Source organism: Bos javanicus, chromosome 10, assembly GCF_032452875.1.
Source record: "Bos javanicus breed banteng chromosome 10, ARS-OSU_banteng_1.0, whole genome shotgun sequence".
In the NCBI taxonomy this organism is placed as follows: domain Eukaryota; kingdom Metazoa; phylum Chordata; class Mammalia; order Artiodactyla; family Bovidae; genus Bos; species Bos javanicus.
In genome coordinates this window covers 55,477,474-55,504,826 of record NC_083877.1, presented here as the reverse complement: position 1 = coordinate 55,504,826, position 27,353 = coordinate 55,477,474, and the positions used below count along the sequence as shown (strand labels likewise).

The window sequence follows — 27,353 nt, the reverse complement described above, 5'->3', positions numbered from 1 at the left end:
TTCAGATGGATCAGCTTGCTTCTTCATGTGTTTCATCAGGGAAGCAGGGATCAGTCTTAGGTCCCCTACCTACATTCCCCCTAGAAATTTTGTGGCTATGTTTATCTTTCTCCCAAAGCTATCCCTAAGTTCATATTAGATGCCTATATACACATATATTACACACACATTATTTGAATTGACTACATATTGACTCCATTCAAACAAAGAAGGAATCTAACACTCATAAGTAAACACAGGTTGTAGACCATAGGTCTTCATGAATCACTGACAGAAAACTATTAACGGATGTTTTTGTTAGAGCTTTGACTCATTTTTTTCAAGGACAGAAAGAATGGGACTTTTTGATAAAGTACTCTCCTGATTAATTTTATCTTTTAGTTATTTTGCTTTTAATTGCCCAAATAATTAATTTTTATCATCTTAACTGATCTAGTACATGGAAATTTGTATCAGAATGGTAGAATCGTCTGATTAAGCTTTTTTATTTGATACCACATTTTGACAATCTCAATGACATATAGGTGCATTAAATTGTATTTAGCAGAATCATTATTGTTAATCAAACCTGATCTTAAAAAATGACTTTTAGCAATATAAGCCTTTTTTTAAGCTTTTGAGATCTTGTATAAGAAAAATGATATTGTCAAAAGTTACTGACCAATTACTTTCTGCTTTATCAGAGAAACGGACAGATAAATCAGCTGTGTCTGGGGCCATTCGACTGAAAATTAATGTGGAAATAAAAGGAGAGGAGAAAGTTGCTCCATATCATATACAATATACATGTCTACATGAGGTAAGTAACTTGAATTATATTAATAATAAGACCTAGAAAAAATTGCATTGATTAGAGATAATGCAACAAAATATTTGTTTTAAAAATAGAATTGAATTAGGTTTGTGAAATTGTCCCTTAAGTTCTTATTCTTTACAATAGCAAGTGATGTGTTAGGGTATCACATAGCCTTCATATTGCCCCCTGAGGAGAGGGCTGGTTGTCTTAGACTGAGGTTTAGAACAAGCATATGAGGCAAGTTTTAATAAACAAGGCAATGAGATGATAATGAACAAGTAGAGCAAATTATCATCCTTTCAGGGAGGAAGAAGACTGTTAGAAAGCATTCATTGAAGAAATAAGTCATGATATTTTGGAAACATTAAATCTATAGTATCAATACTTTAATAATGGAGGAGAAGATCCAAATCATGCTAATTTTTGAGAACTCTGAGTTAGTGCTCAGGTTTTGTTGAAGATTTAATTAGGACTATTGTCTATTAAATATGAAAAATCTGATGTTGTAGAAATGTCTTCGGGGAGCCAATGTAATTAACAGTAAATTTGTCTCTCTCTCTCTCAGTATAACAGAGGACTTCATACATTCTGAACCCTCCTCCATTTTAACTACCTTTTCCAGAAACATATCTGGGTAGCAAGTATCAGAATGTAGGTTTGCACCCGTGAATAGTAGAGAATATACTACGCAAAAAGAGGAGCTTGGTTGGCTTAGAAAGAAGTAGAGACCACTCAGACTGAATCAAAAGGGCAGATGCACGACTTCCCTTTTGTGCCTCAGTGTCCATGCACAGACAAGTAATCTTGGGCTTCTACCGGATGCTTTGCAACTGAAAGCCTAGTTTGACATGTCACCAGAGCTTTTCCATGATGTAAACGACACATCCCATGTATCAAAAAATATGTGGTGAAGCTGAGGACTATACCTTTCCCCCTGTTCAAAGAGGTACGGACAAAGTACCTTCCTAAGAAACAGATAGCTGGGAGAATCATTGCTGTTTGCACATGATTTTTCCTAAGTATATCTATGAAAATGTATATGTAATTATTTGCATCTCCCTTTCACTAAAGAAGGAAACAAGGAACACTTTTTAAGTCATTTACACATTGCACAGTAATTAGAGATAGAACCAAGACTTAATCTCCTGAGTACGGACTAACCAGTGATAATCCATTAAGGAAGGTTGTTCACCAAATGCAGTGCTCTGTGACAACCTAGGGGAGTGGGATGGGGTGGGTGGTGGAGGGAAGCTCAAGAGGGAGGGGACATTTGTATACCTATGGCTGATTCATTTGATGTATGACAGAAAGCAACACGATATTGTAAAGTAAACATCCTTTAATTAAAAATAAAATTATGAAAAAAAAGAAAAGTGGTTCAGTTTTTAGACCAATAGCAATAAATCTCTTGAACTGGCAGGATAGGGAGCCAACTCTGGCCATAAAATGTGGGCAGAGATTTGGAATGACAGGAATAGCATCATGCTTTGCTTTTCAGAGTCTTTTCTGTGGGTCCAAGAACCCAAAAGAACTGAAATCCAGTTCAGAAAGGGTCCTTAAATAACCCATGCTGCAGCAGTTTCTAAACTTCTTAGAAGCAAAAAGGAATTGTATGTAGTAATTTTTTTTCATTACAAAATTGTAAAAATATTTATTTTCAGCCTGAATTCATTGTCATGACTTGTACCATTTTGCAGCCGAAGTGCTTTAGTTTTATTTGCATATCTAGATTTTGTATTAACAGTCAAAACACATTATTCATCCAGAGCTTTTTAATTTACTCACAGCCCATGAATGCAAAATCTGTGCTAGCATGTAGAAATATTTACTGGCAAAACCATTTACTTCCTTCTAAAATGATACACTATATCTGAAACATTTAAATCATTGATTCTGTATAGACCTAGACTGAAATAAAATCAGAATTTGCATTAAAATGAGATTCAGTAAAATGAAAATTTGAGATATTGCTATTGTTTATAGATTCTGATGAAACATTAGATGCAATTATAATATAATTTACTGAAAGTTACAGTTAAATATGTCAGGCCTAGTTTGAGGAAACTGAACATTTGAAAAACACTTACTTTTAGAATTTGTTCCATTACTTGACTGAAGTGAAAGCTAATGGTGGAGTGAAAATCCCAGAGGTCAAAGGGGATGAAGCCTGGAAAGTTTTCTTTGATGACGCCTCTCAAGAAATAGTCGATGAATTTGCCATGCGTTATGGGATTGAATCCATTTATCAAGCTATGACGTAAGTACTACAGAATCTTTGCATATTCAAAAATCTCTGTTGAAATCCAAAGGGGAACTCTTTCTTCAAATCAAATGAATTTTTAATTTTATAGATAATTACAGTTTGGATGTAGTTTATTAGATGCTGGCTACCCTCTCTGTTGCAGCTATGAAGTATTAGGATTGGTAACTACCATCATCTTCTCAATTCTTATTCCATTCCCATGTGCTGTTCCTTGACTAAATTAGCAGCTTCCCATGTGTTGTTCCTTGACTAAATTAGCAGCATCTGGGAACTTAGAAATGTAAATTTTCTACCCTACTTCATATCTTCTGAATCAGAAACTCTGAAGATTTTAATATGCCCACCAAGTGGTTCTCATGTACTCTAAAGTTTGAGAACCATAGCCTTATTTGATATTTGAGAAAACTAGAGCCTGATGATTAAAATGTGTTGTCCGAGGTTACAAAGCTGTTTAACATCACAAACACTTCTAGAGTCATTATGGTGTCTTAACCCTAACTTTAGACTGTATCCTTCTTCCCTATATTTATTTTGTTTCTGCTAATTTTGTTAACCCAAACACTACAGTAAATAAGGTCCTTTAAAAGTGATCCATACAGGCACACATCCTTTAATGTGTTTCAGTAACAATTTAAAATTGAATTATTGCTTGTCTAGAGTTAATCTTTTGAAACCTAGTCTGAGTTTATAAGTGCATTTTGTTCAGATATAAGCCATATATAATATCTTCCCAATCCAGGAAATGAACCCATGTCTCCTGTGACTCCTGCATTATGGGATATTTACCGAAGCCCTATGTATACATATATATATATATATGTGTATGTGTGTGTGTATATGTATGTGTATATATGTATATATGTGTGTGTGTATATATATGTATATATATATATATGTATACGTAGGGCTTCAGTAAATATCCCATAATGCAGGATATATATGTGTATGCTAAGTCACTTCAGTTGTGTCCAACTCTGTGCGACCGCATAGACGGCAGCCACCAGGCTCCCCCGTCCCTGGGATTCTCCAGGCAAGAACACTGGAGTGGGTTGCCATTTCCTTCTCCAATGCATGAAAGTGGAAAGTGAAAGCGAAGTTGCTCAGTCATGTCCGACTCCTAGCGACCCCATGGACTGCAGCCCACCAGGCTCCTCCATTCATGGGACTCTCCAGGCCAGAGTACTGGAGTGGGGTGCCATTGCCTTCTCCGTATATATGTATGTATGTATGGGCTTCAGTAAATATCCCGTAATGCAGGAGTCGCAGGAGACATGGGTTCATTTCCTGGGTCGGGAAGATCCCCTGGAGGAAGGCACAGAAACCGCTCCAGTATTCTTGCCTGGAGAATTCTGTGGACAGAGGGCCTGGATGGGCTCAGTCCACTGGGTCACAAAGAGTCAGACATGACTGAAGTGACTTAGCATGAGCATAAGTCTGTATGTATATGTATATGTCTGTACACACACACTCACATACATATATAAAAGGACTGTTCTTTCATATTAAATCTTCAAGGTTTATTGCTCATAGAATTTAATGAACAGTCATATTTCTAGACCATCATATAAGAATGATTTTTTAAAACTTTCTGATAGTGTATGCTTTTTCAGTTTACAGAATGGTCCTAGTGCTAAATTTCAAAAGCTTATAGATTTTTAGGCGTGAAAAGTACTTAGGGGCCAACCGGTTGAATCTCTCTCTGAATCAGGAAACTCTTTTTGCATCCCTTACTGGTTGTCATCATCTCTTTGTTTGCTCACCTGCAGTGATAGGGAACTCAGTTCTTTTTTATTTGAAGTATAGTTGATTTACAATGTTATGCTAATTTTTACTCTCTGGCAAAGCTTTTTTTTTTCATCCAGTCAATAATACACATGTAAACATTTTAAAAATATTCTTTTCCAGTATGGTTTATCCAAAAAGATTGGATATAGTTCCCTGTGCTACACAGTAGGACCTTGTTGTTTATCCATTCTAACTATAATAGTTTATTTCTACTAACCCAAATTCCCAGCTCATCCCTCTCCGTCTCTCCTTTGGTAATTACAAGTCTGTTCTCTATGAGAGTGTGTTTCTGTTTGGTAGATAGGTTCATGTGTGCCATATTTTAGACTCAAAATGTAAGTGATATCATATGGTATTTGTCTTTTCCTTTGTGCCTTCACTTAGGATGATCATCTCTAGTTGCATCTGTGTTGCTGCAAATGGCATTATTTCATTCTTTTTTAGTATTCCATTGTATATATGTACCACATATTCTTTATCCATTCTTCTGTTGATGGACATTTAAGTTGTTTTCATGTCTTAGCTATTGTAAATATTACTGCTATAAACATAGGGATCCTTTGTGAATTGTAGTTTTGTCTGGGTATATGTCTGGGTGTAGAACTGCTGGATCATATGGTAATTTATAACTTTAATTTTCTGAAGAACCTCTATACTGTTTCTTATAGTGACTGTACCAACTTATATGCCCACCAACAGTGTAAGTGGATTCCCTTTTCTCCATGTTCTCTCCAACATTTGTTATCTGTAAATCTTAATGATGGCCATTCTGAATGGTGTGAAGTGGTACTTCATTATAGTTTCGATTTTCATTTCTCTAATAATTAGTAATTTTGAGCATCTTTCCATGTGCCTAATAGCTATTTGTATGTCTTCTTTGGAGAAATGTCTATTAAGGTCTTTTGCCCATTTTTCCATTGGGTTTTCTTTTTTGTTATGTTGTATGAGCTATGTACAGTATCAGTTGTATATTTTGTAGATTAAGCCCTTGTTGCTTGCATCATTTGCAAATATTTTCTCCCATTCCATAGGTTGTCTTTTCATGTTTTTGTATGATCTCCTTTGCTGCATGAAAGCTTGTAAGTTTAATTAGGTCCCATTCATTTATTTTTGTTTTTATTGCTATTGCCTTGGGAGACTGACCCAATAAAACATGGTACAGTTTATGACAGAGAATGTTTTGCATGTGCTCTCTTCTAGGAGTTTTTTGGTATCATGTCTTCTGTTTGCCTATAAGCCATTTTGAGTTTATTTTTGAGCATGCTGGGAGGGTGTGTTCTAACTTCATTGATTTACATGCAGCTGTTCAACTTCCCCAGCACCACTTGATGTAGAGACTGTCTTTTTCCCATTTTATATTTTTTCGTCCTTTGTTGAAAATAAATTGAACATATGTGTGGGTTTATTTATTTCTGGGCTTTTTTCCCATTGATCCGTATGTCTGTTTTTGTACTAGTACCAAACTGTTTTGATTTGATTACTGTGGCTTAGTAGCACTGTCTGAAGTCTAGAAGAGTTATGCCTCCTTCTTTTTTTTTATTTTTTAATTAGGATTGCTTTGGAAATTCTGGGTCTCTTATACTTCCATATACATTTTTGAGTAATTTATTCCAGTTCTGTGAAAAATATCATGGGTATTTTGATAGTGATGGCATTAATCTGTAGATTGCTTTGGGTGGTATTGCCATTTTAACAGTATTAATTATTTCAATCCAAGAGCAAGAGATATATTTCCATTTCTTTGAATCTTCTTTTTACCCCCTTTAATAATGTTTTAATGTTCTCAGCTTATAAGTCTTTCACCTCCATGGTCATGTTTATTCCTAGGTATTTTATTTTTGGGTGCGATTTTCAAAGGCTTTTTTTTTTACATTCCCTTTCTCATATTTCCTTGTTAGTGTAAAGAAGTGCAACTGATTTCTGAATGTTTATCTTGTGTAGTACTACTCTGTGGAATTCATTTATTAGATCTGGTAGTTGTTGTGTGCAGTCCTTGGGTTTTCTGTATTTAGTGTCATGTTATCTGAATATAGTGACAATTTTACCTCTTCCCTTGCAGTCTGGTTACATTTTATTTATGTTTCTTGTCTGATTTCTGTGACTAGGGCTTTCAATATTATGTTGAATAGAAGAGGTGAGTGTGGGTATCCTTGGCCTGTTCCAGATTTTAGCATGAAGGTTTGCAACTTTTCACTATTGAGTGTTATATTGGCTGTGGGTTTGTCATAAATGGCTTTTATTATGTTGAGATATGTTCCCTCTATACCCACTTTGGTAAGAGTTTTTATCATGAATGGATGCTGAATTTTGTCACTATTTTTTCTGTATCTATTGAGATGATCATGTGGGTTTTGACTTTTGCTTTTTAATGTGATATATTACATTGATGTGTACATGTTGACTCATTCTTGTGAACCTGGGATAGTCATGGTGTATGATCTTTTTTGTGTGTTGAATTTGGTTTGCTGATTTGCTTTTGTTTTTGTTTTGACAATTTTCATCTATATAGTCATCAGAGATATTGGCCTGGAATTTTATTTTCTGGGGGTATCTTTGTCTGGTTTTGGGATCAGCATGATGGGGGGCTTCATAGGATCCTTTGAGAGTATTCCCTTCTTTTCAACATTTTGTAAGAGGTTTAGAAGGATCAGTATAAGTTCTTTGTATGCTTGGTAGAATTCTCATAAGCCATCTGGTCCTGGACTTTTGTTTGTAGAAAGTTTTTTGTTTTTACAGATTCTATTTTATTTTTAATGATTGGTCTGTTCAGATGATCTGTTTCTTTTGGTTCAGTTTTGGTGAACTGTATGTTTCTTGAAAGTTGTCCATTTTTTCTAGGTTGTCAGATTCGTTTGCATATAATTGTTCATAGTATTCTCTTAGGATATTTTGTATTTCTTCAGTATTGATTGAGTTTTCTTCTTTTTTGTTTCTTACTTTCTTTATTGGGATTCTCTCTCTTGCCTTCCTGGTGAGCCTGGCCAGAGGTTTGTTAATTTTGTTTGTTGTTTCTAAGAACCAGCTCTTGGTTTCATGGATTTTTTTTCTTTTTTTAATCTCTATATTTTATTTCCTCCCTGATTATTTCCTTTCTTCTGCTGACTTCAGGTTTTATTTGTTCTTCTTTTTCTAATTCTTTTAGGTGGTATGTAGGTAGGTTAGATTGTTTATTTGAGATTTTTATTGTTTTTTTGAGGAAGGCCTATATTGCTATGGACTTCCATGTAAGTTCTGCTTTTGCTGCATCCTGGATTTTGCACGGTTGAATTTTTATTGTCATCTATCTCAAGGTATTTTTTAATTTCCTCCTTTATTTCCTCATTGACCCATTGGTTTTTCAGCAGCATTTTGTTTCAGTTCAGTTCAGTTCAGTTGCTCAGTCATGTCTGACTCTTTGCGACCCCATGAATCGCAGCACGCCAGGCCTCCCTGTCCATCACCAACTCCCGGAGTTCACTCAAACTCACATCCATCCAGTTGGTGATGCCATCCAACCATCTCATCCTCTGTCATCTCCTTCTCCTCCTGCCCCCAATCCCTCCCAGCATCAGAGTCTTTTCCAATGAGTCAACTCTTCGCATGAGGTGGCCAAAGTACTGGAGTTTCAGCTTTAGCATCAGTCCTTCCAAAGAACACCCAGGACTGATCTCCTTTAGAATGGACTGGTTGGATCTCCTTGCAGTCCAAGGGACTCTCAAGAGTCTTCTCCAACACCACAGTTCAAAAGCATCAATTCTTCGGTGCTCAGCTTTCTTCACATTCCAACTCTCACATCCATACATGACCACTGGAAAAACCATAGCCTTGACTGGATGGACCTTTGTTGACAAAGTAATGTCTCTGCTTTTGAATATGCTATCTAGGTTGGTCATAACTTTCCTTCCAAGGAGTAAGCGTTTTTTAATTTCATGGCTGCAGTCACCATCTGCAGTGGTTTTGGAGCCCCCCAAAAATAAAGTCTGACACTGTTTCCACTGTTTCCCCATCTATTTCCCATGAAGTGATGGGACCAGATGCCATGATCTTCGTTTTCTGAATGTTGAGCTTTAGGCCAACTTTTTCACTCTCCACTTTCACTTTCATCAAGAGGCTTTTGAGTTCCTCTTCACTTTCTGCCATAAGGGTGGTGTCATCTGCGTATCTGAGGTTATTGATATTTCTCCCAGCAATCTTGATTCCAGCTTGTGCTTCTTCCAGCCCAGCATTTCTCATGATGTACTCTGCAGGTAAGTTAAATAAGCAGAGTGATAATATACACCCTTGACGTACTCCTTTTCTTATTTGTTTTAGTCTCCACGTAATTTTTTTTTTTTTCTCTCATTTCTTTTCCTATGGTTGATTTCTAGTTTCATGCTCTTGTGGTCAGAGAATATTCTTGAAATGGTGTCTGTACTCTTAAATTTGTTGAGGTTAGTTTTATGCCCTAGTAATGCAGTCAGTCCTAGAGAATGTTCTATGTACAGTTGGAAAGAGTATATGTTCTGTTTTATTTTGTTTTTGATGTAATGTCCTGAAAATGCCAAGTCTAACTGTTATATCACTTAAAATTTCCATTGCCTTATTGATTTTCTGCCTAGAAGATCTGTCCATAGGTGTGAGTGGGGTGTTAAAAGTCTTCTACTATTATTGTATTTCCATCAGTTTCTCCCTTTATGTCAGTTAGTATTTGTTTTATGTATTTGAGTGCTCCTATATTAGGTGTAAATATATTGACAATGTAAAATCTTCGTATATTGATCCTTTAATCCACGATATAGTGTTCTCCTTTATCTTTTTTTATGGCCTTTGTTTTAAAGTCTATTTTGTCTGAAATGAGTATTGCAGTGGCTGCTCTCTTGTCATTTCTATTTGCATGAAATATCTTTTTCCATCCTCTTACTTCCAGTCTATGTATGTCTTTGCCTTGAGGTCCATCTCTTGTAGACAGCGTATTGTATGCTCTTGGTTATTTTCTTTTCTTTCATCCAGTCTATATCTTTGTATCTTTTGATTGGAGCTTTCAGTCCATTTACATTTAAGATAATTATTGATACATCTGTATTTATTGCCATTTCCAGTTGATCGTGTTTCTTTTCTGTTTCTTTTTCTTTTTGTGGTTTGGTGATTTCCTTTTACTTTATGCTTTTGTTCTTTTATTTTTGGTTTTTGAATCTTTTGTGTAGTTTTGATTTGTTGCCCTATTTTATAAGTATGTTAACCCCTTCCTGTAGCTTCCTTGGTGGCTCAGACAGTGAAGAATCTGCAGGAGACATGAGTTCAAACCCTTTCCTGGGCTACCCAGGTGGCACTATGGTACAGACTACACTGCCAAATGCAGGAGACATAGGGGGCATGATCTTCCTGACCCAGGAAGGAAGGAAATGACAACCCACTGCAGTACTCTTGCCTGAAAAATCCCATGGACAGAGGAGTCTGGTGGGCTACTGTACATGGGTTGCAAAGAGTCGAATGCAATGGAGCACAAGCATGCAGCGCCTTCCTATAACTGTTTGGTTTAGACTGATAGTCATTTGGCAGGCTCACATTCTAAAAAAAAAAGAATTTACACATTCTGAAAAAAGAATCTACTTTTTCTCATTTTATTTCTCTCCTTCTACACATTTTATGATTTTGATGTTCTTTTTTACTTCTTAATGTTTATCCTTTTGCTGTTCCTTGTTTTCACAATAGTTTCCCCCCCCCCCTTAAATCTGGGTATTGGCTAATTTAAGTGACTCAATTTCTATTTATAAATTCCTCCATCCTATACCTTCTTGCTAATTTTCTACATAGAGAAGACTTTTCAGTATTTACTTTAGGGTAGGTTTATTAATAGTATTTCTGCATTCTCTTAGTTTTTGCTTGCCTGAGAAATTATTTTCTCTCCTATTCTAAATGATAATCGTGCTGGGTATAGTATTCTAGGTGGAAGATTTTTTTCCTTTCAAGACTTTGAATATATTTTGTCAATCCCTGCTTCCCTGGTGGCTCAGAGGTTAAAGCGTCTGCCTGTAATGCAAGAGACCTGGGTTCGATCCCTGGGTTGGGAAGATTCCCTGGAGAAGGAAATGGCAAGCCACTCCAGTATTCTTGCCTGGAGAATCCCATGGATGGAGGAGCCTGGTGGGCTACAGTCCATGGGGTCTCAAAGAGTCGGACACGACTGAGCAACTTCACTTTCACTTTCTAGCCTGCAGAGTTTCTGTAGAGAAATCAGCTGATAGTCTTATGGGGGTTCCCTTGTTAATTAACACTCTGTTTTTCTCTTGCTGCCTTTAGAATACTCTTTTCATCTTTAACTTTGCCATTTTTCTTATAATATAGTTTGATAAAGGGTTATTTGGGTTAATTTTGTTTGGGTTAATTTTGTTTAGGACTTTCTATGCTTTCTATACCTGGATATTTGTTTCCTTCTTTAGGTTGGGAAGTTTTCAACCTTAATTACTTCAAATACCTTTTACTTCCTTTTTCTCTTTCTTCTTCTGGAATCCCTATTATGTATAAATTGGCATGCTTTATATTAGCCCACTGATTTCTTAAACTGCTTTCATTTTATTTTTTATATGGTTTTCTGTCTTCTGCTTTGATTGACTAATTTCCATTATTCTGTCTTCCATATCACTATTCTTTCTTCTGCATTATTCATTTTGCTATTCATTACCTTTAGCTCAGTTTTTATCTTGGCAAATGAATTTTCTAATTTTTCTTGGCCCCTCCTTATAGTTTCTAGTTACTTTTTTATAGCAATCTGCATTTCTGTCAATAACCTTTCTTAATTCCTTCAGTATTTTCATTACTTGCTTTTTGAACTCTGTGTCTATTAGGTTGAAGAAGTCTGTTTCATTGTTTGCCCCTTCAGAGGAATTCTCGTGGTCTTTTAACTGGAAGTGGTTCTTCTACTTCTTCATTTTGCTTATATTTCTCCTACTCTGTGAGTTTAAGGGAAACAATTATCTACTGTAGTTTTGGATGACAATTTATATGTGGAAGGATTACTGTATCGCTTGTATGGATTTAATTGTTTTTGGCATGGGTTCTGTTTTGGTTTGGATGCTTGCTGTCTCTTTCTTCAGTGTGTGCTGGCCATTATCCCATTGATAGAGGGTGGGCAGGTTCATGGACTGCATGTACTCCTGGGAAGGTGGAGAGAGTGGTCGGAACCCAGCACCAGTACCTGCCTCTGGAGTCTGAAATGCCAGTGGTGGCTGTGCTTGACCCTGGAGCTCATGCAGGTGGTGCCCTGCCACCTAAGAGTGCTCACCCAGAAAAGGAAGCTCCTATGTTTGTGCACCTCCGAACAATGGTGCCTTGCCTGTCTGGTGGGCTCTGGCTTCTTCTGGCATGCCGCTCCCTTGGTTGTGGTACACCATACCCTAGCCCCTTCAGGCTGTCTCCACACAACCAATCCCTGTCTTCTTCTAGGGTCTGACCTCCAAGACTCAAGCCTCAGCAGCCAGCCTGCACCCATCCCAGCAGATGAGCATCTCAGGCTGGGGAGTGCAGGGCAGTGACATCTACCATCTGTGCAAGTATCTCTCCACTATGCTCTCCATAACTAGTTCTGCTCTCTTCAAAGGCTCTGAAGTGCCCCTTCTCTCCTGGCTAGTCTTTCCACCACTGAGGGGACTTCGCAGGATGTGGAAGCTTTCCCTCTTTCAGAGGGGCACAGGTCCCATCCCAATTCCTTTCTCACTTTTTTTGAATGTATTTGTGGGAGAAGGTGAGCACCATGTCCTACTCCTCTACCATCTTGGTCCAGTGTCCAGGAGCTATTCCTTTTGAGGCAGCCTGTTTTGACAATGGACAGCCACAATGAAGTCTGCCCATGTCAGTGTCTATAAGAACTCATCAGAGCAGCTAGTGTAACATTTGAATTCAATTAAAATATAACTATGATTTAATAGTCTAAAGTAAATGAACTGCACTGCCAAGAGAACTATCTTTAAAAAAACACATAGAAAAATCTTTTGGAAAGAATCCCAGTAAAAAAAAGGTATCAAGTTTAATTTATTCCATATATCTCTGTGAGCTGATTTCTTCATTGCTGTGTTTCTGATATTCTGAGAAGCATAATCATGTTACTACAGAGAAAAAACATAAATGTATGATAGTTTAAAGGAGAAGAATCATCCATCCTTCAACTTACCACTTTTATTTTTCTACTACCTTTTTAAGTAAACAATAAAAATATTTTTGAATGCCTTTTTGGTATCTAATGACTTGCAGGTCAGTTTGGATCTTATCATATTTAAAAGACAGTGTGACAAAGTCTCTGCTTACATTGTAAATACTCTGAAGCAGACGTTGGCAGTTTTTTTGTATGGGTGTGAAAGGCCAGAGAGTAAATATTTTCAGTTCTGTGTGTCATACAGTATCTGTGACAGCTGCTCAATTTTGCATTCCTAGTGCAGAAACAGTGCAGATACTAAGTAAACAAAATGGCATGGCTGTGCTCCGATAAAACTCTATTTTAAAAACAAAAGCCATCAGCTGGGTTTGACTGTGGACTTTACCAATTGCTAACTTCTCATCTAAAGACCAAGAGTAAGGCAGAAATTGAAGAGGAACTAAAAAGCCTCTTGATGAAAATGAAATAAGAGAGTGAAACTTTTGGCTTAAAGCCCAACATTCAGAAAACGAAGATCATGGCATCTGGTCCCATCACTTCATGGGAAATAAATGGGGAAACAGTGGAAACAGTGTCAGACTTTATATTTTGGGGCTCCAAAATCACTGCAGATGGTGATTGCAGCCATGAAATTAAAAGACACTCCTTGGAAGGAAAGTTATGACCAACCTAGATAACATATTCAAAAGCAGAGACATTACTTTGCCAACAAAGGTCCGTCTAGTCAAGGCTACAGTTTTCCAGTGGTCATGTATGGATGTGAGAGTTGGACTGTGAAGAAAGCTGAGCACCAAAGAATTGATGCTTTTGAACTGTGGTGTTGGAGAAGACTCTTGAGAGTCCCCTGGACTGCAAGGAGATCCAACCAGTCCATCCTAAAGAAGATCAGCCCTGGGATGTCTTTGGAAGGAATGATGCTAAAGCTGAAACTCCAGTACTTTGGCCACCTCATGAGAAGAGTAGATCGTTGGAAGAGACTCTGATGCTGGGAGGGATCAGGGGCAGGAGGAGAAGGGGATGACAGAGGATGAGATGGCTGGATGGCATCACCGACTTGATGGATGTGAGTTTGAGTGAACTCCGGGAGTTGGTGATGGACATGGAGGCCTGGCGTGCTGCAATTCATGGAGTCACAAAGAGTCGGACATGACTGAGCAACTGAACTGTAGGTAGATAAACATAAAGGAAAAGAATACCTGCTTTTTGTGAGAGAAATTGACAAATGAACTTTGACAGTAACAAAATGTGGCACATTATATCTACTGATGGTTACATATTTGATTTGATATTGATATTTTCATTTATTAAATGTTTCTTTTAACATTGACCAAGATGACCTTGACATTTCCCTCGGCTTAACAAAACTTTAGACAGGCTTCTTTATGCCTCTAGGCCTGGGGTGTCCCCCTCATCTTGGCTCTTACAGAATCTGAAAAGTCTAACCTCAGAGACCACTGCCTTCCCTTTCCTCAGAGCATTTATTTTAGAAAACTTACCATATTTTTTTTTCCTCTGTCCCTTTAAGATATAAAAAAAATGTAAAGCCTCTTGCCAGTTTTTCAAGCCAGGACCAACTTTTTCATGTACTTGGGAGCCATCTCTTTAAAATGTCCTCATATTACTCAGATATTAAAAAAAAAAAAAAAAAACGAACACATTTGAGTCAGCCCTAATGAGGTAGATGTACCTAGAGCCTATTATACACAGTGAAGTAAGTCACGAAGAGAAAGCCAAATATTGTGTATTAACTCATGCATACGAAATCATCAGTACCATCTTTCTAGATTCCATATGTTAATATAAAATGCCCTCTTATTTTTAAAAACACAAAATTAAGAAATTCAGCTTCAAGGAAAAAACATATGACCTCTCTATATAGTAAGGATACTTATACAGTTTTGAAAGGATAAAACTGCTTAATTCTCAGTACTTCCCTAGACACCATTGGCTCAGAAAAAATCAAATCACAATTTCTCTTGCTATTTAAAGCCCCTCTGTGTTTAGTCAGATCCCCAGGTAACTTCATAGTCTTACTGTTTTATTAGAGATTGTTTGGTTTCTTTCAAGCATACTCCCATTTTTTGAAGATGGATTTGGAGCACAAATAAATAAAGAGGAAGTATGTATTAAGTCAGAGAGTCTGGTTATACATTATTAAATTTTCGTCGTACATATTTCTCATCATAATAAGGAGCCTGAATCTATTTTGCTGGTAAATAACCTGAACATTAATACCGAATTTTCCATTCCTCCAAGGTACCTCCTGCTTACTGTAAATGCTCTTTCCTTTTACCACAGAACATTAGCTATGAGGACACAGTGTATTAGACCTATTTGTTGCAAAAAAAGTCTATCTTTTGTTTTGGAGCGTTCATGAGAGGGAGGAAAGGGATTACAATTTTCCTGCTGGGACAAGTGATTGATCAAGGACCTGGAGGATTTGTTCCCACATGGTAAATGCAGCCATCCATCTAACATAAAAGCAATTTTCCAATTTGTGACAGTAAGAATGAGAGTCTGTTCCCTTTTTCAAAGGAGCACGCTATTCCACATGTTTAGCATGAGGCTAGGCATAAAACCTGTTTTCATCATTTGGGGAGTTTTAGAATTTTTTTTTAATCTATTTATTCAAACATATGTTTTTAATAATGTTCTGGCAGACCAACCAACTGTTCACCCCGGAACACAATTAAGAGAATTTCATGTCAAGCATTAAGGAATAAATTGTCATCTAGAGGTGATTTTTGTCCAACAAATACATTTTAACTGAGTGTTTAATTTGAGCCTTTCATTTATTTTAAAATGAAGCCCATGATGTCTCCCAGAATTTTAGATTCTATTAGATTATAGTCATGCCTCTATAATACCGATAAGAGAAAAGCACTAGGTTGTTTTTTTAACCTTAGTATGCTTAACAAACAACCTGTACTTTGGTGCTGGTCATCCTAATCTAATTCATATTTGGACCAGAGCTGTTGAGATACACTTTACTTTAAAGTTACTAGTCATTATAGCTGTTTGAGCTATGAACCTGCTTTCTAAAGAGAGTGCTGCTTAATTGAATCATCGATTCCTTTAAAAAGTATTTATTGAGTGCCTGTTATATGCCAAAAGTTTTATAGGCACTGAGAATATATCAGCAAGCAAGAAGTTAAGGTCCAGCTTCTCATGAAGCCACTTTTCATAGACACTGTCTGAGCATCTAAGTACAAAGACTTGTACAGGACAGTGGAAATATGGAATATCACTTCATCCCCAGTGAGGAAGAAGAGGAAGAATAAATTACCTAATAACAAGACAGTATAATGAAGGCATGATTGTGTGCTGTAAGTGTGTACATGTGGAGAGACCATTCCAGGCACAGATGAGGAAAGGTTTCGAATAAAGCTGAGAGGCAGGCAGCATGAGGCTGTCATCCTTACTTACTCTTCAACTTCCATCATTCCTCTAAACTATGCATTTCATACTTCCCTGTCCCTCCCCACCGGCCTGGTACTCAAGCTGTCCATAATTGAGCTCAAGCAATCCATACTATTTATGAAAAGCTATGATGCTTTTGGCCAAAGGAGAAGTGATCTTTAAAGGTTTGAGCTCCTCATTACTGGTAACGATGAATAAAATCATTGAAATGCATGCTGGTCCGAATTTTTTAAGAGCAAATGTGATAGGTATTATTTTATGTGCATGCTAAGTTGCTTCAGTTGTGTCTTGACTCTTTGCAACCCTATGGACTGTAGCCAACCAGGCTTCTCTATCTATGAGATTCTCCAGGCAAAAATACCGGAGTGGGTTGCCATGCCCTCCTCCAGGGAATCTTCCCAACCCGGGAATCGAACCCATATCTCTTACATCTCCTGGACTGACAGGAAGGTTCTTTGCCACTAGCACCACCTGGGAGCCCATGAATATTATTTTAGTGTATTTCAGTGTATTTCTAACATTAGGAATATAGGTAGTCTTTCCTTTCATCTTCCCTGGTAGCTCAGATGGTAAAGAATCTGCCTACAATGCAAGAGATTTGGATTCAATCCCTGGGTTGGGAAAATCCCCCGGAGAAGGAAATGGCAATCCACACCAGTATTCATCCTTGGGGAATTCCATGGCTAGGGGAGCCTGGCAGACTACAGTCCATAGGGTCGCAAAGAGTGGGACATGACTAAATGACTAATACACACTTCCTTTTGTCTGTCTTTTGTCTGTTCCTTTTGTCTTATATTGCTTCTCTGAAATCTCTTCTAAGACTCTAAGAATCACTGCATTTTGGTGCTTCTTTCCAATCATTCTGCTCTAATTTTCATAATTGATTTTTCAATCTTTTCTATCAAAAGCCTTCCCATTCTTTGAAACCATAAGATGGGTGTGATTAGGGACTATGCTATGCTACTTGTCCATGCTCAGTCATGTCTGAATCTGAGACCCTATGGACTATAGCCCACCAGGCTCCTCTGTCTATGGATTTCCCAGGCAAGAATGCTGGAATGGGTTGCCATTTCCTCCTCCAGGGCATCTTTGGGACCCAGGGATCAAGCCCTGGTCTCATGCATTACAGGCAGATTCTTTACTGCTGAGTCACCAAGTAAGCCTGTGATTAAGGACAATTGTTGATAAAAAGACAGGTGAGTCAGATGATTGTCTTATTTTCATCAAAACAATAGCAAGTGAGCTGAATCCAGATTTATTATTTGAAATCCCTGGTCAGGAAGATCCCCTGGAGAAGGAAACAGCAACCAACTGTTGCAAATCCAAGAGATTGCAAAAGGGTTGCACATGATTTAGCAACTAAACAACAATTTCCTAGTATTTTCTCAATAGTATTTTGAATGATTGATAGTGTTGTAATAGTTGTGTCAACTGAAAAAATACCAGTAACTATCTCATTATAAGCATTTAAGCATCATTTTGGAGTTTGTGACTTTTAAGTTTCCCCATGGCATTGAAATTCCATTTGTTAAATTGGTTTGACACTAAACCCATTTTCTTACAAAAGCAGTGAAGTCTTTTTAGCATTATTAATCCATTTTTTCTAAATCATGTCTTCCTGGGGAAATATTAAACATTTTGAGAGATTACTCAGTAGTAATTTTGACCTATATTATTTGAAGATGGGCTATTTGAGGTAGTGGTTTGCTGTAGAGATATACTGTCATTTTAAATTGCTAATTATGCCTATAATCCTGTTCCCGCTCTTCCTCCTCCCCCTGGGAATAATTTACGTAGTATTAGATGGCAGCCTTAAAGGGAAATGATTTTCAAGGCAATGGTGGTTCTTGTTCCATCACTCAGTTGTCTGATTCTTTGGGACCTCATGGCCTGTAGCACACCAGGCTTCCCTGTCCTTCACTATCTCCCTGAGTTTGCTCAAACTAATGTCCATTGAGTCAGTGATACCATCCAACCATCTCATCCTCTGTCGTCTCCTTCTTCACCTGCCTTCAGTCATTCCCAGCATCAGGGTCTTGAGTCCGCTCTTCGAATCAGGTGGCTAAAGTATTGGAGCTTCAGCTTTAGTCCTTCCAATGAATGTTAAAGACTGATTTCCTTTAGGGTTGACTGGTTTGATTTCCTTGCTGTCCAATGGACTCTCAAGAATCTTCTCCAACACCACATTTCAAAAGCATCAACTTTGGCACTCAGTCTTCTTGATGGTTCAACTCTTACAGCCATACATGACTACTGGAAAAACCAGGGCTTTGACAAAAGGGACCTTTGTAGGCAAAGTAATACCTCTGCTTTTTAATATGCTGTCTAGGTTGGTCGTAGCTTTTCTTCTAAGGAGCAAGCGTCTTTTTATTTCATGGCTACAGTCACCATCTGCACTGATTTTGGAACCCAAGAAAATAAAGTCTATCCCTGTTTCCATTTTCCCCCATCTATTTGCCATGAAGTGATAGGACCTGATGCCACGTTCTTAGTTTTCTGAATGTCAAGTTTAAAGCCAGCTTTTTCACTCTCCTCTTTCACCTTTATCAAGAGGCTCTTTAGTTACTTTTTGCTTTCAGGCATTAGGGTGATGTTATCTGCATATCTGAGATTATTGATATTTCTCCCAGAAATCTTGACTCCAGGTTGTGCTTCATCCAGCCTGGCATTTTGCATGATGTACTCTGCATGTAAGTTAAATAAGCAGGGTGACAATATACAGCCTTAACGTATTCCTCTCCAAGTTTTGAACCAATCCATTGTTCCATATGCAGTTCTAACTGTTGCTTCCTAACCTGCATACAGATTTCTCAGGAGTGAAGTAAGGTGATCTGGTATTCCCATCTTTTGGATAATTTTCCACAGTTTGTTATGATCCACACAGTCAAAGGGCTTTAGTGTAGTCAGTAAAGTAGATGTTTTTATTTCTGGAATTCCCTTCTTTTTTCTATGATCCAAGAGATGGTGGCAATTTGATCTCTGGTTCCTCTGCCTTTTCTTAATTCAAACTGTACATCTGGACATTCTCAGTTTACATACTGTTGAAGCCTAGCTTGGAGGATTTTGAGCATTACCTTGCTAACATGTGAAATGACAACAATTGTGCAGTAGTTTGAATGTTCTTTTGCATTGCTGTCTTTGAGATTGGAATGAAAACTGACCTTTTCAAGTCCTGTGGCTATTGCTGAATTTTCCAAATTGGCTGGCATATTGAGTGCAACACTTTAACAGCATCATCATTTAGGATTTGAAATGACTCAGCTGGAATCCCATCACTTTCACTAGCCTTGTTCTTAGTAATCCTTCCTAAGGTCCATTTGACTTCACACTCAAAGATGTCTGGCTCTAGATGAGTGATCACAGTATTTTGGTTATCCAGGTCATTAAGACCTTTTATGTACAGTTCTATGTATTCTTGCCACCTCTTCTTAATATCTCCTGCTTCCGTTGGGTCCATACCATTTCTGTCCTTTATTGTACCCATTTTTTTTTCATGAAATGCTCCCTTGATATCTCTAATTTTCTTAGAGAGATTTATAGTCTTTCCCATTCTATTGTTTTCCTATATTTTGTTACATTGTTCACTTAAGAAGGTTTTCTTATCTCTCCTTGCTATTCTTTGGAACTCTGCATTCAGCTGGGTATATCTTTCATTTTCTCTTTTGTTTCTCTTCTTTTTCAGCTCTTTGTAAGGCCCCCTTAGACAACCATTTTGCCTTGTTTCATTTCTTCTTCTTGGGGATGTTTTGATCACCGCCTCTTATACAATGTTATGAACCTCCATCCATAGTTCTTCAGGCACTCTATCTATAAGATCTAATCTCTTGAATCTATTTTTCACCTGCACTGTATGAGGGATTTGATTTAGGTCATACTTGAATAACCTAGTGGTTTTCCCTACTTTCTTCAATTTAATTCTGAATTTTGCAATAAGGACTTCATGATCTAAACCACCGTCAGCTCCCCATCGTGTTTTTGCTGAATGTATAGAACTTCCCCATCTTTGTAAAGAATGTAATCAGTCTGATTTCAATATTGACCATCTGGTGATGTCCATGTGCGCAGTCATCTCTTGTGTTGTTGGAAGAGGGTGTTTGCTATGACCAGTGCATTCTCTTGGCACAACTCTGTTAATCTTTGCCCTGCTTCATTTTGAAATCCAAGGCCAAACTTGCTTGTTCTTCCAGGTATCTCTTGACTTCCTACTTTTGCATTCCAGTCGCCTATGATGAAAAGGACATCTCTTTCTTTTCTTTTGGCATTAGTCCTAGAAGATCTTGTAGGTCTTCACAGAACCATTCAACCTCATCTTCTTTGGCGTTAGTGGTTGTGGCATAGACTTGGCAATGATTAGAGGCAAGAAAGTTTGCCTTGTCAGTAACCCTGCATAAAGAATGGGTACACACAAACCGAGAGGCAAATATTGCCAAATTGAAGACTATGTAGAAGTCCATTAGCTGAAAACCCTCCAAGTGCAAAGGATGCCACAGTATAACTCCCCTGTCCCCTACTTCCTGGTCATCTCAACTATCCATTCGTGCTGATGAATCAAATGTTGTTGGAAGGGAAAATAATGTGTATGACTAGGCTGGATGTATTCTCTGTATTCAGAGATTCATAGCACATTAGAGACTGTAAGAATTAGATCTTCTCATAGCCTTTTGATTTTACAGATGGATTGACTGAATCTACGAGTGAGAAAGTTACTTTTCTGAGGTCACAGCCTGAACTAGGGTTAGAATGAATCATCTCTACACCATGGTACCTTTAACTCTTAATTGGCCACTTATTATCCCTCCCTAGCCCAACCACTTTCCTCCACATACAAAAAAAAAAAAAAGCTTTTTGTTGACTATTCCTGCAAGATTTCTTAGAAAGGTAGCCATTACCCTAATGAATATCTTTACTTCTTTGAAGTTCATCTCTTTTTTCTTTTTGTCCTTCAGTCATCTAAGAATTATACTTTGATGCATACTACTACGTATATGATATTGGCTGCCTAACCACTTATCATTTAGGGTTAAAAGTGAAGGTAAAAAAGAAAGTTCAGTATAGATTATTGTTTTGATCCCAACAGCTACTGTCTTTAACTTACTGTACTCATAGTCATAGTTTCTAAAGAAGTACAGGTATTTTTACCAGCTAGGTAAAATATTATATTTCTTAGAGTGACTTGGAAATTATCTTTCTGGGTTTCAGTGTCAGTGTTTCATTTTTTTAGTTAATATCAAATGCTTAAACTTTTAATCCTGGTATTCCAACTGATTAATTCCTGAGTCACTAGTTCTAAAGAACATTTTAATATAAATTCCAAAAGGTGACAACTTCTTTTTAAGTGTTATATCTTTAATTGTTAGGTATATTGAGACATGTTCAATGAAATTCTGACCAAATTTAGGAGGGTCATATTTATGACTTTGATCTATTTTCCTTTTAACAAACAACAAAAATTTTGTTGTTTGTAATTTTAACCAACTGACAAGAAAAGCACCATAGTGATGCTAATTTGATATTGAAACTGGTATAAAAATCTAATGGGATGAATACTATTGTTTAGTGAAATGTTAAATTTTCCTCTTTGCCCTTTGATTTTTCACATCTTTACCATTTTCATCCCTATATTTTCCATTGGAAGTTATGAGACATTTTATTAATATCTTTAAAATTAATTTTTTATATTTATTTTTAATTTTTATTGGGGTACAATTTACAATGATGATAATTTCAGGTGTACAGCAAAGTGAATCTGTTACACATATCCATACATCTACTGTTTTTTAGATTCTTTTCCAAGTACTGAGTAGAGTTCATTGTGCTATACAGTAGGTCCTTATTAGTAATCTATATTATATATATTGTACTGTGTGTGTGAATCCTGTTCTCCCAGTAATATATTTTATTATAAAACTGCCTTCTATTTCTTAGTAATTTTATAGTATTTTTTTGCATTTACTCAATCAGAAATTAGGTCTATGATACATTTTGAAGGAAAAGATTATTTTATGGATGATTTGTTTAACTTCATCCATAAAAACCTTATTTAATGATACTGTAAAGTATAATATAGGTTATGCGGTTTTACATTGTATACTTTAAAAGTTTTACTGTCTTATTAAAAAAAAATAAAAGTTAACCTTAGTCAAACAAAATTTAAAAGGAGTTGTATTACTTTGTTTCTTATTGGTGCTAAAAGTTACATAAAGACTTATAAAAATCAACAATAGAGCAAAAGTTGAATTAACATTTTAAATATGTATATATTATATTTTTCCAATTAGGGCAATAAAACATGCTAATGGTAAAGTGTTTTTAAAAATACAAGATATGTTTTTTAATTACAAAAACATGTAGCACCACCCAGAGACAACATTTTGACCATTTTAGTTAATTTCCTACCAAGTTCTTAGTTATTTTTGCTGTTTAAGTGTGTGTGCACATGTGTGTATGTTGTGATAATAACAGGCATGGATGTTTGCATCCTGCTTGTTTGGCAACTTACGGGATCCTTTGACTCTAAATCCGTATTTGTAAATCACCAGGGTGTTACCAGTATTCACCTGCAGATCCTATAATGGTAAGTGATCCTTCAAAAATGTTCCCTCTGTGCTATGACTTTATTCAAATGCAATGTGCTTTTAGATTGAGCAAAGATTTTTACCTGCTCCTATTGGTGGGCTCTGTGGAAGAGCCAGATGCCTTTTCTGGATAATGTAAACAACCTGTGAATTCTTGTCTTGCTAGAGCCGAACATCAGAGGCTGTATTTAATCTCCAGGCCAGGTGTTATTCCAGCCCTTTCTTCTAAGTAGCTTCAAATCCCATTGCCTGTCCCCTATTGTGAAGGCTGTATTGCAGTCTTGGGAGTTGTGTACTCTTTAATGGGTATAGACTGAGAAGGTGTGGGAAATAAGAGGCAGCTTCACTGCCTTGGGAAGCCATTTACCATGGAATAGGAAAGTGAATAACAGCCTTGCTGGCCAGCAGCCTAGGGCTCACATTTCTGATGTGGGGGTTGTAACAGTCTATGGTTCCTAGAAATATCCTCCCATTTCTTCCTTAGTCAGGTTAACAGTTTAAGAGTTTAGACACTAGTTAGTCACTGAATACCCCTCAGTCTATTCAACTGCTATAAGCTTAAGCAAAATCCCTCCCAGATATAGGAAGAGCTTTGATTGCCACACCTGATTTGTAGCACTGCTATGATTTCACATCCTTTTTTGGTTTTTGTGGCTATTTCTACAGAAGATCAGAATAGATCATGTACAGCTGGCTACCTCCCATCATACCCCACAAATCATCTCATTTGAATCAGGAGGTAAAATATTTCTGTCAGGTCGCTAAGATGAATGCATGCCTAATGCCCAGGAAAATTTAAAATATTTCTCTCAGGGTACCAATTATAAGCAGAACACAATTCACCTTCAGAGTTGTGATCATTATGGCATTAACTGCTGTGCACTTGAACTCGGTGTTCACAGATCAGTTGGATGTTGTAATAAACTGCCATACTCAAAGTAACAAAGCACACATTCTATACACTAACTCTCCTTATATACCGGTAACTCATACTGTTTTCACTTGGTTTCATTAAACACTTAGGGACCAACTCCTGTACATTATGCTAGAGATGAGCTGGATGAAATGACAACTAAGTGTTCTGGAAGCAACAGATACATACACAATATATAATATACAATATTAGAGAGGGAGGAGAATAAGAGGTCACCTTGGTGGTTAAGAGAGATGCTTCTGAACTTGCATTGCCTGAACTCTAATCCTTAATCACCTTACTTGCTCTGTGACCTTAAGGAGAAAAAAAGTCAGAAAAGGAAAATCTGTTTAATTACAACAAGTACAAAGGGGGAATGAGACTTTAGAAGCACTGGCAAAAAAAAAAATAATAATAATAATAACATTCCTAAGGCTACCTGGTTTACATGGTGTTCTTGTGCTATTCTTGGCAGAAACAACAGCATTCCACCTGGTATTCAGACTTCCAGAGGTCATTATACATTTTCAGATATATCATGGCCAAACTCCAGTTCACAGTTGTTTTGTTAGGAAATTCAGATTTTAGAGAAATATTTGAGGTTTTTATATTTAGGAGATAAGAAACAGAGTGATTCTGTGATTTTTAGATTATCTCAAGGTGCAAAATATTTTGTTCCTTCTGACTATGGTATGTGAAGTGCTTAGTCATATTGGATCCTGGGCAGAAAGGTCATTTTTTGCTTCTACATCCCCTACGTTGTTTTTCTGCTTCCAATACCTACTCTTTTCAGTCCATCTTTACACTTCAGAGTCATCTTCCCAGATTCACCTGATGGTATCACTTCCCGCTGGAGAAATTTCAGCCAACTCCATAAACTCCTTAGCTAAAGATCAACAAAATCTGGTCTTGATCCATTTTTCCTTGATCATTTTCTGCTACTTTCTCACTTTCCATCCTCTTTCCTCTAGATGCAACCCCCGGTCACTCCACTAACATTGATTTTGTTACAGTCACACGATGTTTGTTTGTCAAGTCCAATAGTTATTTTAGGTTCTTAGGAAAGAGTCGGACATGACTGAGCAACTGAACTGAACTGAAGACTCTTTCAATGCACCTATCAGCATCAGTCATCCTTAACCCTTCAAATCTCCTATTCCATGGGTTCCCTAATTCCACTGGACTAGCTTTCCTTTAACCTATCATTTTTAATTTTATCTCAGCCCTAGAATTCACTTATTTTTCTTCCTATTTAATCTCCAGGGTATACTATTCTCTGGGTTCAGTACTAATCTCCCGGGTTCACTATATGTCAGTATTTCCCAGGTTCCATTTCCTGATACTGTTCTTCATTCTACTTGATTTCCCTGGATAACCGTATCCATTCTCATGGTTTTGAAGTGATCCCCAGATTGAAATATTCAGCCCAGGTCTCCAACAACCTGGTGGACGTTCTTACATGATAGCTCTACAGGTGCCTTAAACTCAACTGAATGCATCATCCCCGCCTTAATTCCCTTTCTTCTTTTTCGTTCCTAGCTCACTTGGCAGAAGCATTATTCACCTAGTCATCCAAACTAAAGACTTGGAATGTAACCACTTCTCTTTCTTCTCTCTCACTCATCAAGAACTGAGTCCTAACAGTTTTTCTCTCAAAATTCAAGGATGCCTAAGTGGTAGACAAATTACTGAGATATGAGGGCAAAATGGGATCAAATTACATACTGAAAATTTCTTTATTCTATGGATGTTTTATCTCTTCACTTTTATCACAAGCTGTGCTTTCAATTTTTAAGTCTTTTGTTAGAGTCCAAATGAAACAGGTTTTCCTGAGAGAAGTAACAGAATTGAATACTTGATGCTTCTGATATCTGTAAATGATACTATTATTCAAGGTTTAAAAGAAATGATCTTTAAGCATAAAGCTGGCATAATTTGTCTTCACTGTTCATTTGTTTGCTTAATTAAATCCAGGATTTAGCAAAATCTCAGAAAATAAAACTGCTTGTGGAAACTACTTAATGACAAAAGCTCACAAAATGGACTCAGGTCAGATGTTAGGTTGACTTGTTTAATCATTGTGCAATGAAAGGAGGGAAAGGAGGGCTTCCTGTTTACCTTATTGATGTGAGAGGAATGCAAGTGTGGCAGAGCATTCTGGTTGCAATACAGCACTTCAGGAACTAAAGTCATTAAGGACAGAGTTGCCAGAGATGATAGACTCCTGGAGGATTGCTTTTCAACAGTGTGAGATTCCACTGGAAATGGCACTTTTTGTGTGTACACACAGCACTCTCCAGTTAAAAGAAATTATGCAAATATCCCTGTGACAAATCACATTTTAAATAAACCACTTCACATTTGTGAATGAGAAATTTTTAAAAGGCTGGAATTGCATTCTCTTTCAGTTAGGGATTGTAAGAGTTTTCTCTCCTTTTCACAGATATAGTCGAGGAATTATTTAATTGCTGATGTTAGAGGCTATGCTGCTATGTGAATTAATTAGTTCTGTTTTTAAAGCACTTAATGTTTTTGACTTACAGGCATTTTTCCTGTCTGTCTTCTAAATACATGTGCCCCGGTGTCCCTGCTGTAATGAGCACCTTGCTGGCGAATATCAACGCTTTCTATGCTCATACAACCATTTCAACAAATGTGCAAGTTTCCGCCTCAGATCGATTTGCTGCTACCAACTTCGGAGTAAGTATTATTTTTTGAACTAAAAATTTCTCAACTTATTAGAGTTAGATTTTCAAGGAGTTTTGGATTCCACCTATCTTAGAATTTTGCTGCAGAATGTACATCTTAGGAAGAATCTCTTAGTGCGTGCTCATTCACTCAGTTGTGTCCAATTCTTTGTGACCCCATGAACTGTAGCCCACCAGGCTCCTCTGTCCATGGGATTTCCCAGACAAGAATACTTGAGTGGCTTGCCATTTCCTTCTCCAGGAGATCTTCCTGACCCAGGGATCGAAGCCGAGTCTCCTGCATTGGGAGGCAGATTCTTTACCACTGAGTCACCAGGGAAGCCCTTGTCTCTTAGTATGATAGACTAAAGTTTAAAGTTTGACAGTCAGTAGGCATCTTCATTAGCTTAAATCTTCATATATGTAATGGCTTTTCCAGTGGAGGAAAACATTTTATAATAGAGTAGTAGAATTTATCGGAGAAGGCAATGGCAAGCCACTCCAATACTCTTGCCTAGAAAATCCCATGGACGGAGGAGCCTGGTAGGCTGCAGTCCACGGGGTCTCGAAGAGTTGGACACGACTGAGCAACTTCACTTTCACTTTTCACTTTCATGCATTGGAGAAGGAAATGGCAACCCACTCCAGTGTTCTTGCCTGGAGAATCCCAGGGACGGGGGAGCCTGGTGGGCTGCCGTCTATGGGGTCGCACAGAGTCGGACACGACTGAAGCGACACAGCAGCAGCAGCAGCAGCAGTAGAATTTATAGGAAACTTCCTCATGTATGCAAATTTCCAGATATTGTT

At 37.4% G+C, this 27,353-nt stretch overlaps 1 protein-coding gene across 1 annotated transcript in view; it reads left to right on the top strand.

Annotated features, from left to right (window-relative positions):
* UNC13C (unc-13 homolog C) overlaps positions 1–27,353 on the top strand; it is a 657,134-nt gene that overhangs the window by 316,096 nt on the left and 313,685 nt on the right. Inside the window, exons 11-13 of the mRNA XM_061431239.1 lie at positions 684–799; positions 2,890–3,053; positions 26,403–26,559. Coding sequence (XP_061287223.1) covers positions 684–799; positions 2,890–3,053; positions 26,403–26,559 — 437 coding nt within the window. The remainder of the gene's footprint in view (positions 1–683; positions 800–2,889; positions 3,054–26,402; positions 26,560–27,353) is intronic.